This window comes from Penicillium hordei (assembly GCF_028827395.1).
Source record: "Penicillium hordei strain IBT 12815 chromosome Unknown utg000003l_segment0_segment0, whole genome shotgun sequence".
In the NCBI taxonomy this organism is placed as follows: Eukaryota; Fungi; Ascomycota; class Eurotiomycetes; order Eurotiales; family Aspergillaceae; genus Penicillium; species Penicillium hordei.
Genome location: NW_026623144.1, coordinates 3,095,214 through 3,110,711, shown reverse-complemented (window position 1 = coordinate 3,110,711; position 15,498 = coordinate 3,095,214). Strand labels below are relative to the sequence as shown.

General features: G+C 47.3%; 3 protein-coding genes across 3 annotated transcripts; 1 reads left to right on the top strand and 2 right to left on the bottom strand.

Annotated features, from left to right (window-relative positions):
* Positions 1-93: 93 nt before the first annotated feature.
* N7537_006394 (uncharacterized protein) lies at positions 94-5,635 on the bottom strand (the record flags this gene model as incomplete). Its single annotated transcript, XM_056897451.1, has 2 exons — positions 94-219; positions 275-5,635. The coding sequence occupies 2 exons, from the start codon at positions 5,633-5,635 to the stop codon at positions 94-96; spliced, it is 5,487 nt and encodes a 1,828-aa protein (XP_056753236.1).
* Positions 5,636-6,839: 1,204 nt separating this feature from the next.
* N7537_006393 (uncharacterized protein) lies at positions 6,840-7,442 on the bottom strand (the record flags this gene model as incomplete). The annotated part of the gene is made up of 1 exon (XM_056897450.1): positions 6,840-7,442. The coding sequence occupies one exon, from the start codon at positions 7,440-7,442 to the stop codon at positions 6,840-6,842; it is 603 nt and encodes a 200-aa protein (XP_056753235.1).
* A 6,957-nt stretch (positions 7,443-14,399) lies between these two features.
* N7537_006392 (homeobox domain-containing protein) lies at positions 14,400-15,498 on the top strand (the record flags this gene model as incomplete). Its single annotated transcript, XM_056897449.1, has 2 exons — positions 14,400-14,504; positions 14,569-15,498. 2 exons carry the CDS (start codon positions 14,400-14,402, stop codon positions 15,496-15,498), a joined length of 1,035 nt encoding a protein of 344 aa, XP_056753234.1.

Below are 15,498 nucleotides of genomic sequence, written 5' to 3'. Positions count from 1 at the left end.
CGGCCAAGGGGTTTCTTCTCAACGATATAACGAAACGAATCATCTGAACATATTTCATGGTGTTGCTCCTTTTGTATGTACATGTGGCATCACCTATTGAATAATAGCAACATCGTCACTGGGCCCCAAGATGTTTCCCTCTGCGACCAGCAATCTCACACATTTCCCACTGACTGGCGCACAAATCTTGACCTCCATTTTGTTGGACTCGATCCAGATCTAAATATAATTAGCTCGATGCTTGTATATTGATGTCAAGGTCCATTGTACTCACCAGAGGGTCTCCTGCTTGAACCTCATCTCCCTCCTCGATAGCGCACCGGAAACATCTCCCAGGTAAAAGTGCCTTCACCCGCTCTCCAGTCATAGCTCCGTCGCTTTCCTGTCCCTGACCTGGCCGCATCGTGATCGGATTGTATGGTTTGAGCAGATCGTCGAAGAAGTCTGCTTCATGCATTGCCTTCGATCGTTGCTCCCGAACAGCAGTAATATCGTCCTCGTTCTCTGCCAGCCACTTCTCATATTCATTGAGGTCTAGCTCAGTGTCAGAGATTTTGATAAGATCACTGGAGGTTCCATCCGCCTCCGCTGCTGAAAGTTCTCCCTCGGTGACAGGGTAAAAACGAATCTGGTCCAAGAGTGAGAACATCCACGGAGCATTCTCGCCCAGCCCGGGCTTGTAGAACTCATCCCAGATAGGAACCGTACGACCGACGAGTTGATACCCGCCAGGCGAGTCGGTTGCATAGATGCATAGGTATTGACCAGCAATACCGACAGCGCCACGAGGAGTGAAGGATCGGGATGGGTTGTACTTCGTTCCAAAAAGTCGATGGCGGGGATCCAGTGGCACAGCACAGGGAGACCCTTGGTACACATCACCAAGGCCTAACACTAGGAATGCGCCTTCATAGAGATTACTCTCCACCCGATCGGCACTGTCAAGTCCATTCAGTTTCTGCAAGAATTCAATGTTACTAGGTAGGTACGGTGCTGTGGAACGAATAGTCGAAGTATAGCGGGCAATGGCTTTGCGGCTCCTCTCATCGTTGAAAACGAGAGGCATATGCACGATGCGCGAGGGTAGTCGGGAGGGAAGCTGTGTTCCAAGAGAAATCTCATGCGCGACCAGCGCATCAAGGACTTGAGGCAGTAGGAAGTTTGCTTTCATGCGGATATGGAGGCTTCGGACGCCTGATGTGAGCTCCTCGACGCCTGGAATTGGAGAAATTCGGTGCATCTCAATGAACCTCATGATGTGAAATGTTTGCCGTAGTGTGAAGTTATCTTCGTTGCCGAAGTTGAGCAACAAGGCTCGATCGCCTGCTTGGCAGCATCGAATGAAGCGGCCAGCCTCGGAGATTTCCTTTACGATCGGACTAAAGACAGCGACAGAGCTTGTTTGTCTCAAGTTCCCACTGGTCAGCGGGCTGAGAGTGGCGATTGAATGCTCGAGGGCCTTCGCAAGCGTCCGCGCGTCATCAAGAGAAATAGGATGAAACCGAAGGCGATCCCCTGGCCGCATCTGACCAAACTTCCACATCTCGGCCTCTGCGACGGTGGCAAATGTGACAAAGCCTCCCAGGCTTGGCCCATCTGCTGTCAGGACAACTGCCTCGTCGCCTGTAAAGCTCACATTCCCGATTGAATAAGGACTATCGTGGATGTTGGAGGGATGCAGGCCAGCATCACCCCCTGTTTGCCGTGACCACTCTGGACGGGGCCCGGTAAGACGGACTCCGACCCGATTGCTATTGTAGTGGGCAGTCCATTCGCCATTGAACAGTTCCTGGAGCCCATCCTGTGTGAAATGAGTCGGACTACCGTGTGGCCCAGGGATAGCGCCAACGACCCATTCTCGGTTCTCAGGTATCGGTAGGGAAAAAATTGGTGACCTAAGCAATGGAAGTTCCTTTTCTGTAACAGGTGCTAATGGGAGAAGATCACCAATGCAAAGGCTGCGTCCATTATGTCCTCCGAGGTGACCGATTGCAAATGTCGAGCGGCTGCTTAAGACTTCAGGGACCTGAATACCGCCTTGAACGGCAAGATAAACTCGGGAGCCATTGTTAGCTGTGCCAATGGAAAGTTTCTGTCCAGCTTGGATACTGATGGCAATGCCAGGCTCCTTTTCTTCCCCGTCGACAGATATAGGGGAATTAGCACCAACGACAGCAACAGTGGTTGGGGAATGGAACAGAAGCGTCGGACCTTGAATCGAGCACTCGAGTCCCGCGGCATGGTCATCATTGCCGACTATTTTGTTGGCGAGACGAAACGAGTAGGAATCCATTGGGCCGGAGGGCGGCACACCGATATGCCAAAGACCTTCACGGCCAGGGAAGTCCTGTATAGCCGTGTCGGACCCAGCATCAATGACCTCGATGACTTGAGCTTCGTATGGGAAAGTGTTGAGCGATCCTGTCGTGAAGGCCCCGGAGTTGAACAACTTCCAAGCAACAATTTGCTGTAAATATCTCAGGTTGGTTTCCACACCAGTAATAACTGTCTTTTCCAGAGCATCCGAGAGCTTTCGAAGAGCTTCAGCACGGTCACCGCCGTGTGCGATGATCTTTGCAACCATTGGATCAAAAGATGACGAAAGCTCCTGGCCTGAACTGACCCAAGTGTCAACGCGGACACCTGATGGGAACTCGACATTCAAAAGCTTCCCAGGAGAAGGTCGAAATCCTTGAAGGGGGCTTTCGGCATAAACACGAGCTTCAATCGCTGCACCGGAGACCGGAATCTCATTTATTTGCTGCGGGAAAAGAGTCGCGCAGTCATCCATGGCAATGCGCATCATACATTCGACAAGATCAAGGCCTGTTACAGCCTCGGACACTGGGTGCTCGACCTGGAGACGTGTATTCATCTCCAAAAAGTAAAATTTCTCGCTATCGATGTCGAAGATGAATTCAACAGTACCTACGTTGCGATATTGCAAGGAAGCAACCAAAGCAGCAGCAGCGCGGCGCATTCCAGCTCGAACTTTGACTTGGACAAATCCAGCAGGGGATTCTTCGACAACTTTCTGGTTTCGACGCTGCAGCGAACAGTCGCGCTCACCAGCACAAATGACTCGACCAGTGCCATCACCGAGCACTTGGACCTCAATATGTCGTGCTCGGTCGATGAAATGCTCGATGAAAACACCGTCGTCGCCAAAATTTGCCTGTCCCAGTCGACGAACACCATCAAACGCCTCTCGGAGTGAATCAATATCGGCGCACCGCTGAAGGCCGATTCCACCACCACCAGCGGTGCTTTTTACCATCACTGGATAGCCGATTTTCTCTGCTTCTGCCAGTGCATCTTCAACACTGGTGACTAAACCCTTGCTTCCGGGAACAACAGGAATACCGGCGGTAATTGCGATATCACGAGCACGATGCTTCAAGCCCAAATCACTCATTTGTTTCGGAGTTGGACCAATCCATACCAGACCTGCAGCCTCGACGGCGGCGGCAAAGTCGGCATTCTCTGACAGAAATCCATACCCAGGAATGATAGCATCGGCATCAGCTTTAATAGCCATATCCAGTATCTGCTTGCCATTCAGATACGTGTCAGATACTGTATTTCCGGCCAGCGGAAGCGCAACATCCGCAGCGGTAACGTGTGGTGCGCGAGCATCGGCACTTGAATAGACAGCCACGGACGAGATCTTCATCTCACGCAAGGTCCGAATAATGCGCAGTGCGATTTCGCCGCGGTTGGCAACCAGAACCGTCCTAATACGATTTTCACCGATGCTTGTTGCAGGTGTAGTAGATGCAGCACGCGACGATTCGGTGGTGGAAGTGTTCAGTGACTGGGTGTACCCTCGCCATCCGCCGAAACTGGTGACATCTTTTGCATTCTCGAAGCCAACAGACTCGCAGATGAACCCGTGGACCCACCGACGGTCTTGCAACTCAACCGATCCGATGCCTAAGGGCGCTGCAACAGTACCGAGAAAGCTACCCATCTGGTCGAGCGGCATATTCCAAACCTCCACTTCGATTGACTCTCCGCCATCGGTAACCCTTTTCAGACCAGGTTTTGACACTGGTCCTGTTGTATGCAGTGCAAATAGCTGGTAGCACGGAGCTGTGGTTGTAGCAGTGACCAAGGTTGCGCCCCGTGAGACCAAATCCTTGTTCAGAGGGAAGCCAGAAAGATGGGCGCCGACTACCGCCAACTGCATCGAATTGGAGGTGGCAGTAAGCCCAGAGCAAGGCTCTTGATATTCCACACCCGTCGCTCCTAACAAGCGCGGGGCATCAGACATCCAGTGCCGAGCGAGCTCCAACAATCGTGGCTCTTCCCACGCCCCTCCTATCAGTGTGATACCGAAAGGAAGACTGTCTTCTCTCCAGCCAGCCGGAATTGCCAAAGCAGACCAATCCAGGAAGTTCACAAAGTTGGTATATGTACCCAGTTGACTGTTTGCCACGACCGGCTCATCCTTGAGATCTTGCATCGAAGGGAATGTGGGAGCTGTAGGCACTAGTAGCGCGTCGTATTTCCCAAAGATTGTCTCGATCTCACAGGACAGGTCCCGTCGATGGTACTCGCACGCGAAGAGATCTGCAGCCGAGAATTTCTCGGCTTTCAAGATGATGCTCCGAACAACCGGGTCCATGGCCTCGGCTGGAACTGAGCGGATGAACTTCTCAATAGCAGCATATCGTTCGGCAACCCATGGGCCTTCATACAGGAGACTGGCAAGAGAGAAGAGGGGTGTAAAGTCAACTGACTCTAACTTCCACCCTAACCTCTGGGTTTTGGTCAATGCATCCTGATATGCTGCAGCCTGCTCGGTCCCGCCAAACCACTCAGGGTTGGAGCATATAGCCAGTGTCGGCTGTGAGGGCAAGGCTCCTCGTGGAGACTTGTGAGTTGCACAGCTGGCACGATCTCTCGAGTATGCATCTTGAACATCATACCCCTCGGCCAGTTGCAGGACCAGGTCGGCGTCTTCTAGAGTCAGGGCAAAGATAGAGACACAATCAAGTGAGCGGCACGCTGGTACTACGCCATGCGCACTCAAAGCGCCCCGTGTGGGTTTGAGTCCAACAAGATTATTGAACCCTGCAGGTATACGACCTGACCCTGCTGTATCTGTGCCAAGTGAGAAAGGAACCAGTCCCTGGGCAACTACCACGCTGCTTCCCGAGCTACTACCACCGCTGACTCGATTTGGATCGAAGGAATTGGCAACGGCTCCATACGGTGAACGCGTACCGACAAGACCGGTGGCAAACTGGTCAAGGTTGGTCTTGCCAACGATGATGGCTCCCTGTGATTTCAACCGTTGCACAACTGTTGAATCGGTGGCGACAGGCTCGGTGCCAAATGATGGGCATGCAGCCGTTGTGCAAAACCCAGCGGCGTCGATGTTATCCTTGGCGGCAAATGGCACGCCAAATAATGGGAGATCGTTCCCCTGTGATCGAAGTGCTGTGATATTCTTCCATTGCGTAATGATTTGTTCGGGCGTTGCCAATGAGATCCACGCATTTGATGTGTATGGTTGTGCTCGTTCGAGCAGGGACAAAATGTGAGTTGGCTCGGAAACAGTCTTTTGTAATTCACGCCATTGAGAAATTGTTAGAGGCCATTCCTCACTTTCGGTGGAATATGAAGTCATTGGGAGGTTCTTTACAATTTCGGCATGCTGTTAGTCAAAGTAAAGATAACTCAGATTTCAGAAGTACACTAACCGGCGATAATAAGGGGAGATAGAGTGAAGTATAGCTTCTATTAATCTCAACATCATGAACAAAGAGGGGTCTATTTATATACATACACATGTTCCCCTACATCACTATTCACCATCCAATTTTTTCCGATATCTATCTACGCCCGTCATTGAAATTGCAAATGAGGGTGGGCCGCGTTATCTGCTCCGAGAGCCAAGAGCGCCCACAAGGTTGGCCGTCGCGCGCCGTCGCGCGCCGTCGCCGTTAACAATTTACATTATGTCAGTCTATCCCGGATCTGTGGACGCCCGTCAAACGGCTCGAGTTTTCTTCTCCGGTACGACTGCCCCAATTAGTGCCTATGACTGTCAGGGTCTCCTGGTGGCTTCTGTAGTAATCGAGAAGAACATACGCCAAGACCACTGCTTGGATGGTGGGTAATGGATAAGGCCGATACGACTGCAAAGGGTGAAGTTTTAAAGATTAATGGGGCGCATACTCCCCCGTCCTCTATATACCTCTATATACCTACGTATTGCAGATGCTTAGGTAGGGGCCATTAAGATGTATCCTCATTCGGAAAAGCAGGGTTCGATACTCACGATGGCATGAATCGTAGCTTTGCTATGGATAGTTTAGGGTGTGTTGGTTGTCCAAAGACCCTATCAACTCGGGGTGATGGAGAACCTCAGCCTATTCACAGGTTACAAGAATAGTCGGCCGCTTATGCGGCCTTGTCATGTCTTTTCAGATGTTCTTTTTCTTTTTAGGTGTCTTTTTTATAAAGGCGGTTAAAAAAGCATTCTTTGTGTAAGAGACAGATCTTCCCAGGTGAGGCTCAAAGTTTACTGTTGGAAACTTGGAACAATCATTGTGCCACAATCACTTATTTATACGGCAGTGTTAACCTATACATCACTCTAAAAGGGGTTGGGGTAAATAACATGTCCATTCACATACCCATGCACTAAATAAGAACAATAAACACTGCTGTTGAGACGATCAAATCACTTCTAAAAAAGAATAGAACATAAAGCAAACATGACATGAGAATTCAATCGACTGTGCGCTTGGGGTATTTCATCAAAACATTCTTCGTTCAATTTTCAAATAAAAACGAACGTTGGATGCAAAGGCCGAACAAGCAAAGCACTAGAGCATAGCAGCAATAGCTACGACAGCAGCTGCCCCCATTGGCGCAGCAGTAACCATGGCGGCTCCTCCATTAGGAGTTTGAGTTGCCTGGGTGGCAGTGAATAGAGCTGTTCCCGCCGTGACATCGATCCCGTAGGAAGTGTAGGACTTGGTTGGCAGGCTCTTGGTGGAGGTGGAGGTGGATGTAGAATACGAAACACCTGCAGTGGTGCCGGTGACCTTCGCGCTAAACGAACAGGAAGGAGACTCGGTAGCCTTGGCGAAAGTGCAGTCAAATTTTTGGGTTCCAGTCACAGCATTGACCGTTCCTGAGCCCGATACGGTATAAACACCTGTGAGGCTGTAGGTTTCTGGGCCCTGGATCATGGTCCAGGGCGTAGCAATTTCGCAATCAGACTTGGGCGCATCGCTCAGGCATCCAATTCGGTAGGTAGTGGCAAGGGCATTGATCCCAGCGACGCTGGCAGCCGTGCTGGTCCATGGATGGAGGTGGACATTATGAGCCCATTGCATTCCACCTCCGAAATAGTTGATTCTGGTTGATTCTTCCGCGGTGACGAGAGCAGCTAGTGCCGTTGAGAGAAATAAAGTGATACGCATTATGTACTTCGTTTTTGTGAAAGCTTAACTGTCAAAGCAACTGATAGAGTAGAGATTCTGAAATCAAGAAAAGAAAGAAAACAAGAGGGAAAGGGCCTTCTTTAAACCTCATCCCTCCAACCATCAGGGGGCCGGCCCACGCATAAACCCAGCCCAGCAAATGAGCTGATACCCTACCAGGCTGACAGCCTAGGCATGGAGCTAAAGTAAAGCAAGATGATTTTATTGGCTCAGCCATAAATGGGGCGTAATGTAGGGCACCCGATTAGAGCCGGGTCATCCCCTTTGGCTTAAATTGATAATGATGGTACCAACTACAGATACACTGATCAACCCTCTGTTTTATGCATACCTTTGAACAAAAAGGTGGGAACTAACTGCAAAACCAATTCCTTCTATATGTTTTTTGTTTTGTTTTTTTCGTGTGGGAGACGTGGGTAGAATGTCGAGCCTTGTGGGGGCCGTTTCAAAAGTTCTCCAGGGCTGGGGCCGCCCCAATCGGGCAGTGCAGCATAATGCATACCTGATGACAAGGCAGGAGACGTGCACACCGATACTTCATACACCGTTATTAACTTTTAATTGCAGACAGAAACAGTAGCAATGATGATATATATATAACACAGACAGCTAGATGGATCCTGTAAAGGAGGCAAGAATGAATTTAACTGAGCTGATAACCAGAGAGAAAAGATCTAGGTGGAATCAAAGGTCCTATATACCGTAGACAACAATTTTGGCTTGATGGTTTCTATATCGAGCTCTTTAGTGTTGAGATGACTGCTTAGGTAGTCAAGCAGTGAAGATGGTGTCGATGTCTGATAGTTCAGGTCAGTGGCCTAGGATATCAGATAACTAGGAGTTCATCTCCCCTCTCTAATACAACTATCTTCCCCTATTTCTACCTGTCTACCCTTCGTCTTACAGGCTTAATAGCAAGATTCTACAACCTACGTCAAGACACAAGAGTAGCGGCGTCCTTTGGCAACACTTCTGCGGGGTCCCATCCCAATCATCGGCGACATGGGTTTTCTAGGTTCGTACAAGTGTGAGATTTAAGACGAATAGTGCTTCCAATCAATACATCAGTTGTCAGCGTGAATAGGTGGCTACGTGACCTAGCAGCTCATGGCGAGAGCAATGTCTTACTCCATGCCACAGTAGGAGCAGCCTCAACCTTCATCAATATATTGTCTAATACCCCCATTGCTGTGCTGGAATACGATTGCTTGTCTTGTGCCGAAGCCAAAGGTTTAATAGAGGTATTTATATTAGACAGTAAGACAATTGTCGGGTTGTTTGGATACCTCTTCCTTCGTACTAATGCGTAGCCTATTAAATATCTCATCTTTACAGCTGTACTATAGGCAGTGTTAAACTTCACAGTATCTTCTAGAAACAGGAAATAGAGTTAAGAATCCCATGGTCCTCTGCAGGTAAAATGGTATGAACTAATCGCTGTACTTCTATTGGCTTCCATGAGCTTTCAATCCTTTTCCAAGGTTCGTCCGGATATACAAGGCGTTATGTGAGCTATTCATAAAGGGTGGATGCTTATCAGACATTCTTTCAACAAGCAACCACCCTCACCTAATGAACATCATCCACATTTCTTCCCTAATAACTTACTGTGATCCTCCCCATAATAATTTCTGCAAACGCTTTCCCTCCGACGCCCAGTGCTTCACTGTCTGACCTCCTCTACTCCACTATCGAAGCCACCATCCAAGATGTACACACTCGATCTGTGCTTCATCGCCCAGAACTCCTTGTAATTACAGAATTACAACTCAAGAAGGCGAACAACTCTGGGACAGGCTTGAAGAAAATTTCGAGCCAAGCAGGATCCGAAAGCCCCTTAATACACGCACCAGAACTTTCAGTATCAAGCTATAGGCAGATGAAATGAAAACACACCTATCGCTCTCCAATGAGGTGTTTATCGCTATAGAAGGAAGGAACCGAATGTCCTTCTTTATGCTGCTGAGGTCGTGTGGTGCTTGCTCCGGGTCAGAGGTCAGATCTGGTTGTTTATCTGCTGTTTATAAGCTTTGCTGTTTCTCAGCTGACAATAGGATCTCGGGATAGAAACTCAATTGCTCTTCCTTATTGCTGAGATGGGTGCCGGGAGTCCCCGGCCATGAGCTCAGGATAGATATGTAGTTAGTTAGTTCTGAGAGCATATCTCTCCCCTCTCTGCCTTTCCGCCTTCCAGGCCTAACTCTTTTCCTTCAGCCTTTGTCTCGAAGTTGGCGCAAGCTTATATCGATATTTACTACGGGATATGCGCAAGCTCTTAATGAAGAGAACTTGACGGTATCACTGATAGGCTTAGTCAAACATATTACGAGATATACCAGCCATGTCGCAGAGCCTAATGCCTGTGCCTAATAACTAGAAGGGTAAATAATTAAAACTAGGTAATATTTCGCCGATTTTACGCTAGTGTCACCCGCAGCATGCTGGAGACTTCTCTCCGATAGTGAGAGGGAGGCGTGCTACCGTTGTGGAAGTAATACCCTCACAGACATAAGTTGCAGACACAGGAAGAATGTTGTTCGAAGCCGGAACAATACTCAGAGATACCCGGCTGCGGTATATTCAATGGAACAAAATTGTTACGGTGTTCGCCTTTCTCGAGTCACGATATTGCGATACCGGAAAGTTCAAAGACAGATGCTAGAAAGACTCCTCGAGTGTGTGTAACTTGTTTCGTACATGTGATAAGTGGGCTATCTCTTGCTCGCTACGAGTATGCCTTCCGGTTCAAAGATGGTACGAGTGCCATCTAGGACGGGGATATATGCTTGCCTATGTCGCCGATGATATTACATTAGGAAGTAGCAGGAAGTAGCAGGAAGTAGCAGGAAGTTGTACTTCTAGCATCTCGCATAGAATCGAGGTCTTTCCTAATCGAGCAAGGTGACATTAGGTATCGGCTCTAAATTTAGCTGACAAAGGTAGCAAAGCTCCAGCCGAGCAGACAGCAGGCAAAGAAATAAAGTACTATCAACATGGTCTCTGGTGCCGAGTCAGGTACTAATGCATAACCCACTGATCCATCACCCGAGCCCCCGTCTGTGGCTACACCTTTCACCATCCAACAAGTCATATCACTCCATGTGGATAGGAGTTCTATTTCCGGGCCCAGTCTAACTACCTTACCCGTTCAAGAAAGAGACTCTGACACCCACCCACGTCATTTGAGAAAGCAAGGCCCCATCTAAAGCCAATAAAGTATTGGTCTGACCAATCAAAAAAGAGCATGTAATATCACCTCGCATAAGGGTGAGGGATTGGCGGCCTTATCACGAACTATATCCTTGGCACACTTAAATCATGCATAAACACTCCTCCGGTGACACGGGTCTAGGTTGTTTTGGGCAGCCAAATAAGCAAACAATTCGAACTGTCCAGGTTTTAACTAGGTACATGCTGGAAGACATGCACCTATTAACGGTCTGGACATTTAATTTGGTTGGATCTATGCAGAAGGCCCTTTTTGGATGCCTAAGGTTGCATTCTTGTGTTACTATGCTATGGAGTGCTTGTCCTATGTACTATACTGACTGCCACGGACTTCATTATTATGGTTTATTATATTCCCAATCGAAGGTCTTTTTCTGATACCTACAGGGAAAGAAGAAAATAAGAATCGAGCCTCTTTAGATCACTATTAATTCCAGAAGGGATTCTTGGCAATTTGATATCAAAAATTCTTCGATGCACTCCTTGTAGATAAAATAGAAGCTCAAATGTCAGAATAATAAAAATAAAGCTAGACACCTAAAATTGGAGTAAATTTTTAATAATAACTAAATTATAAAATATAAAATACATAATCAAATTCAATAATACAAAATCAAAAATCAAAAATCAAAATACAAAATAAAATACAAATACAAAACTTAAAAAAATATAAAATAAAATAAAATAAAATACCAAATAAACCCCCGGTAGACCCAAGAACCGGGAAACGGAAATGACAAATGATGCATCCATAGATCCATGGATCAGTATATATTTCCACCGATCTGGAGTAATACCTCCGACGCTAGGGCATATAGGCCCAAAGTGTATGCAAGAAGAAAGGCAAGATGTTATGTTTACCCCTCGCCATTTCCCCTCTAATGGCACTCAGAGCCTTGAGAGGACCAATCACCTGCAATTTGGACCAGTCATTTTTCAGGGAAGATCCTGGTTGCCTGCGAGATCCGATGATCTGCATTCCTTCATGCACGATCTCTGATCTCGTGAATGGGGCCTAAGGGCATGGCAGGTATGACGATCGGTTGGAATCCCAGTTCCTTTCCCTTTTTTCTCTTTTTTCTTTGTGATGACCTCAATTTGAGATTTTCACGAAATAAAACTTTGAAGTTCCGGGTTTTCAAGTCAGATCTCTGGAACGGTGGATAAAAAAAAGTTTCGGTAGATCCAAAGCTTCGAGGCCAGCTCCATTTCCGATCGGAAATAATTGGTTTTATTTTAATTTACAAATGGTCTTCCCTTTGATGGGTGGATCAACAATATGGACCTAAAGGAGGACATACCTTAGGGCCCGAGTTGACTGCGATGTTAAGTTCAGTTATTAAACTTTGAAGTGAATAGACTCGGGTGTCAGATAAAAAGATGGAATTATTATAGGGGTCATAATATAGGGCTGTACAGGGGATTGACAACAATTCCAATATAGTATCCTGCCACCTTTTTCATAGTACATTGTGCGACAAGATTCACCTAGAACCTATCCAATCAGCAAAAAATCTAGAAAAGGGAACTCCATGTTATGACTTGATTGGCTGACTGGCACTGGGCCGGATCACACTCAGCTTGCGCTTAGTCCAGGGATCTCCAAACATGACATGACAGACTTGCGCCATTATTGAATTGTCAGAATATAACTAGTTTCTAGAGCGGGTCTGCTAGTGTGTGTGTCGTGTCAAGCTGAGAAACTGCTCCAGAATATAGTGGTCCAGATTACATCGAGGCAAAGATCCCAACTAGCGCAAATCACTCATTTTTTCGATCGGTGACATCCTAAGCTAAGTACCAAAAATGCAATACACCTGAGATATCATATGCGACCGTACCTTCACTCCAATCATATCAACAGCCACCAACGTACCAGCTCACGAGTGCATAACGTAAAAACAGGAAGGCAAAAGAAGAAGGGAAAAAAAAGGGAAAAAAAAAAAAAACCAAAGCGGGTTCTCCGGGTGATCTTTGATCTGACATACGGAGACAGAAAAGAAATCCCGACGCCAAAAACAAACCCCCCAAAAAAAGCCCTGGGCGCCACAAGCTCTCGAAGGAAGTGGAGATACGAATTGAAGAACCCCTAGGCGATCTATCCCTGTAAACCAATACCAGCCCCTCTCCCTTTCTGTTTGGTCGATCAATCACCCGATGAGAGGCTCTAGGCAATCTACGATCGATCTGAGGCGCCATCTATGCGGTTTCTGATTCGTTCAAACGAAACCCAGAACCTTTCTGTCTTTTGTACCCACCGTCCAGGTTAAGCTCTCCTCGGAACACGATCTTTTCGGAACCAATGAGAAGTCTCCTTGGAGCGGCGATCTTTTCCTTCGATTCGGTGTCTGTCGAATAGATCCACTTTGACTCTTTTTTGCTTTTCTTTTTTTTACCATACGAGAGAGGCTTGGTTTACATACTCGGGTTGTCTTTTCCTCTTCCATAGGAGTGGATGATTCCTCCCTTTTGTTTTTATTTTGCCACGAACTACTCCGTACTCCGTACGGAGTGAATCTCCCAGATCCCCCACAGAAAAAGCAATATGGATGTAATTTGATTTAATATATATTTAATTACAGAATAATACAAGTCCATAATTAACTTTAGCCTGACTCAGGCACATTATGACAGAATCCCCTCCTCCTTACTCCTGTGGCCGTCTGCTAGATATCCCCTCTTCCCCAACCTTTCCTATAATATATATTTATTTCAATTGTTCCTTTATACCTTTTTTTACTTTTAACTATACTGTTCTGTACTGTTGTTTCATGTTTTAATTTGGGTTTTAAAGGACCTTGGAAGATCTCTTTTTTAAGGTAAATGGTAATACTGGCCGCTTATGAGCCCGCTTATGAGCCCGCTTATAAGCACTGGCATGGGATTCCCGAACTTGACGTACACTAGTGAACCACTACTTTCTTTCTTTCTTCCTTTTTTTTTCTTTTTTTGAATTATTCTATTTTCAATTTATCTTTTTAAGAAAAATCCTTTTCTCCGAAACATCCAATCAAAACCCTGGAACTTCTAAAATATCTCTAATATATGGAACCGGGGAGTAGTTCGTGAAGTAGATACTGACGCTAAGACTATTCCATTGACCAAAGAGACCAAAGAAAGACTCTATCTGTCAACCTTAAGGAACTTTTGAATTTACGCCTTCTCCGCTCTGCAGGCCCTTGACACGGAGCACTGGTGCTCCGACTCATGTACCCACCAAGCCCACGATCGTCATTTTTCGGCCCCCCCTGTTCTTGCTTTTCCATGGACATGTACCAGCTGGATCTTTTTTTTTTCTTTTCTTTTTTTTATTATTATTTTAATTTACTTTACTTTAATGTAGATTTTGGAGCCACTTTTTTTTTTTTGGTTGAAATAATGTACGAGGCCCTGCATTATTTGGGAAAGCACATTTCCATCTTTGCCCTCATTCCCCAACCTTGCATATAATCTTGGCCTTTCTCTTTTTTTATTTTACCATGTCAACGTAAAATCAGCCTGGTTTCCCTGGTGAGTGCTACTTTGGATACTTTCGCCCCTCATCCCTTCCCTTTTATATCTTTTTCTGGAGAGCCTCGATCTTTTGAACTACAAACTCGTCTGATATTCGATTCTGACTGTGTCGAGTATAGTTCTATTTTGTAATACTTTGTGAAACTCTTTTCCTACAGACATTTCTATCCTTTTCCCTCCCCAAATACCTTGTCTATGTCCCAGTCCCATGAGGTAGACGAAGATACCAATATGGCTATTTCGTATACAACCCAGTCGTCAACCGGACACCCTCACCAAACCCTCCCCTCATTCCGCGAGGTAAGATGTAACCCTAAACTCCTTCAAGCAATACAATCTGGAATCCATATCTAACATCCCACAGCTCCTCCCCGCTCACCTCCACGATGAAATCGAATCAACTTCCCCATTCTACACCACCCCTCGTCACTCACAAGACCGTCCACCCTCAGGTCACGAGATGGCTGACCCCCGCTCAATCCCATACGGCAACCAATCCACCCATATGCCCTACGAACCCCACCGCGAATATACAGTCTCCCGCGGCGCAGACCACCAACCCCGCCTGCCAGATCCAGGTCACCACCACATGCATCTCTCTGAACACGCATCTCGCGGTCCCAGCCCAATTCTGCCGTCAATCCGCGACCTGGACTCCATACCCGGCCGAGCAATGAATCCGTCCTCCAGTAATGGGTATTCCGAGCGGCCCCCACGTTCCGACCCCTTCGTCGCGCAGGAATACCGCCAGCCCGCGCCGACACCAGCAGCGATGTCCGCTGATCCCCGTGGCGAGCACTTTGCTCAGCCCATTATGCATCCGCAATCGCCATACGGGCACCCTGCTATCGGCTACGCGGATGAACAGATGTCGCCGCAGATGATGGGGCACGGGCAGGGGAATTTCGGAATCATGGGAGATCCGATTGATCCTAAGACGAAGCGGAGACGGGGTAACTTGCCTAAGCCTGTTACGGATATTCTACGGGCTTGGTTCCATGAGCATCTTGATCATCCTTATCCCAGTGAGGAGGATAAGCAGATGTTTATGACGAGGACAGGGCTTTCAATTAGTCAGGTGAGATTTACAACCGAGGACTGGAAATTTGCTGTGGCTGGTTTGCTAATGGTTTCTTTTTTTATACAGATCAGCAACTGGTTTATCAATGCTCGGAGGCGACAACTCCCTGCGTTGCGGAACCAAATGCGCAGTGGTACTGATACGGAGTCTCAACGACAGTCGCCTTTTAGTGATGTCGATGGATCGGAGCACATGCCCTCTCCTCATCACTAG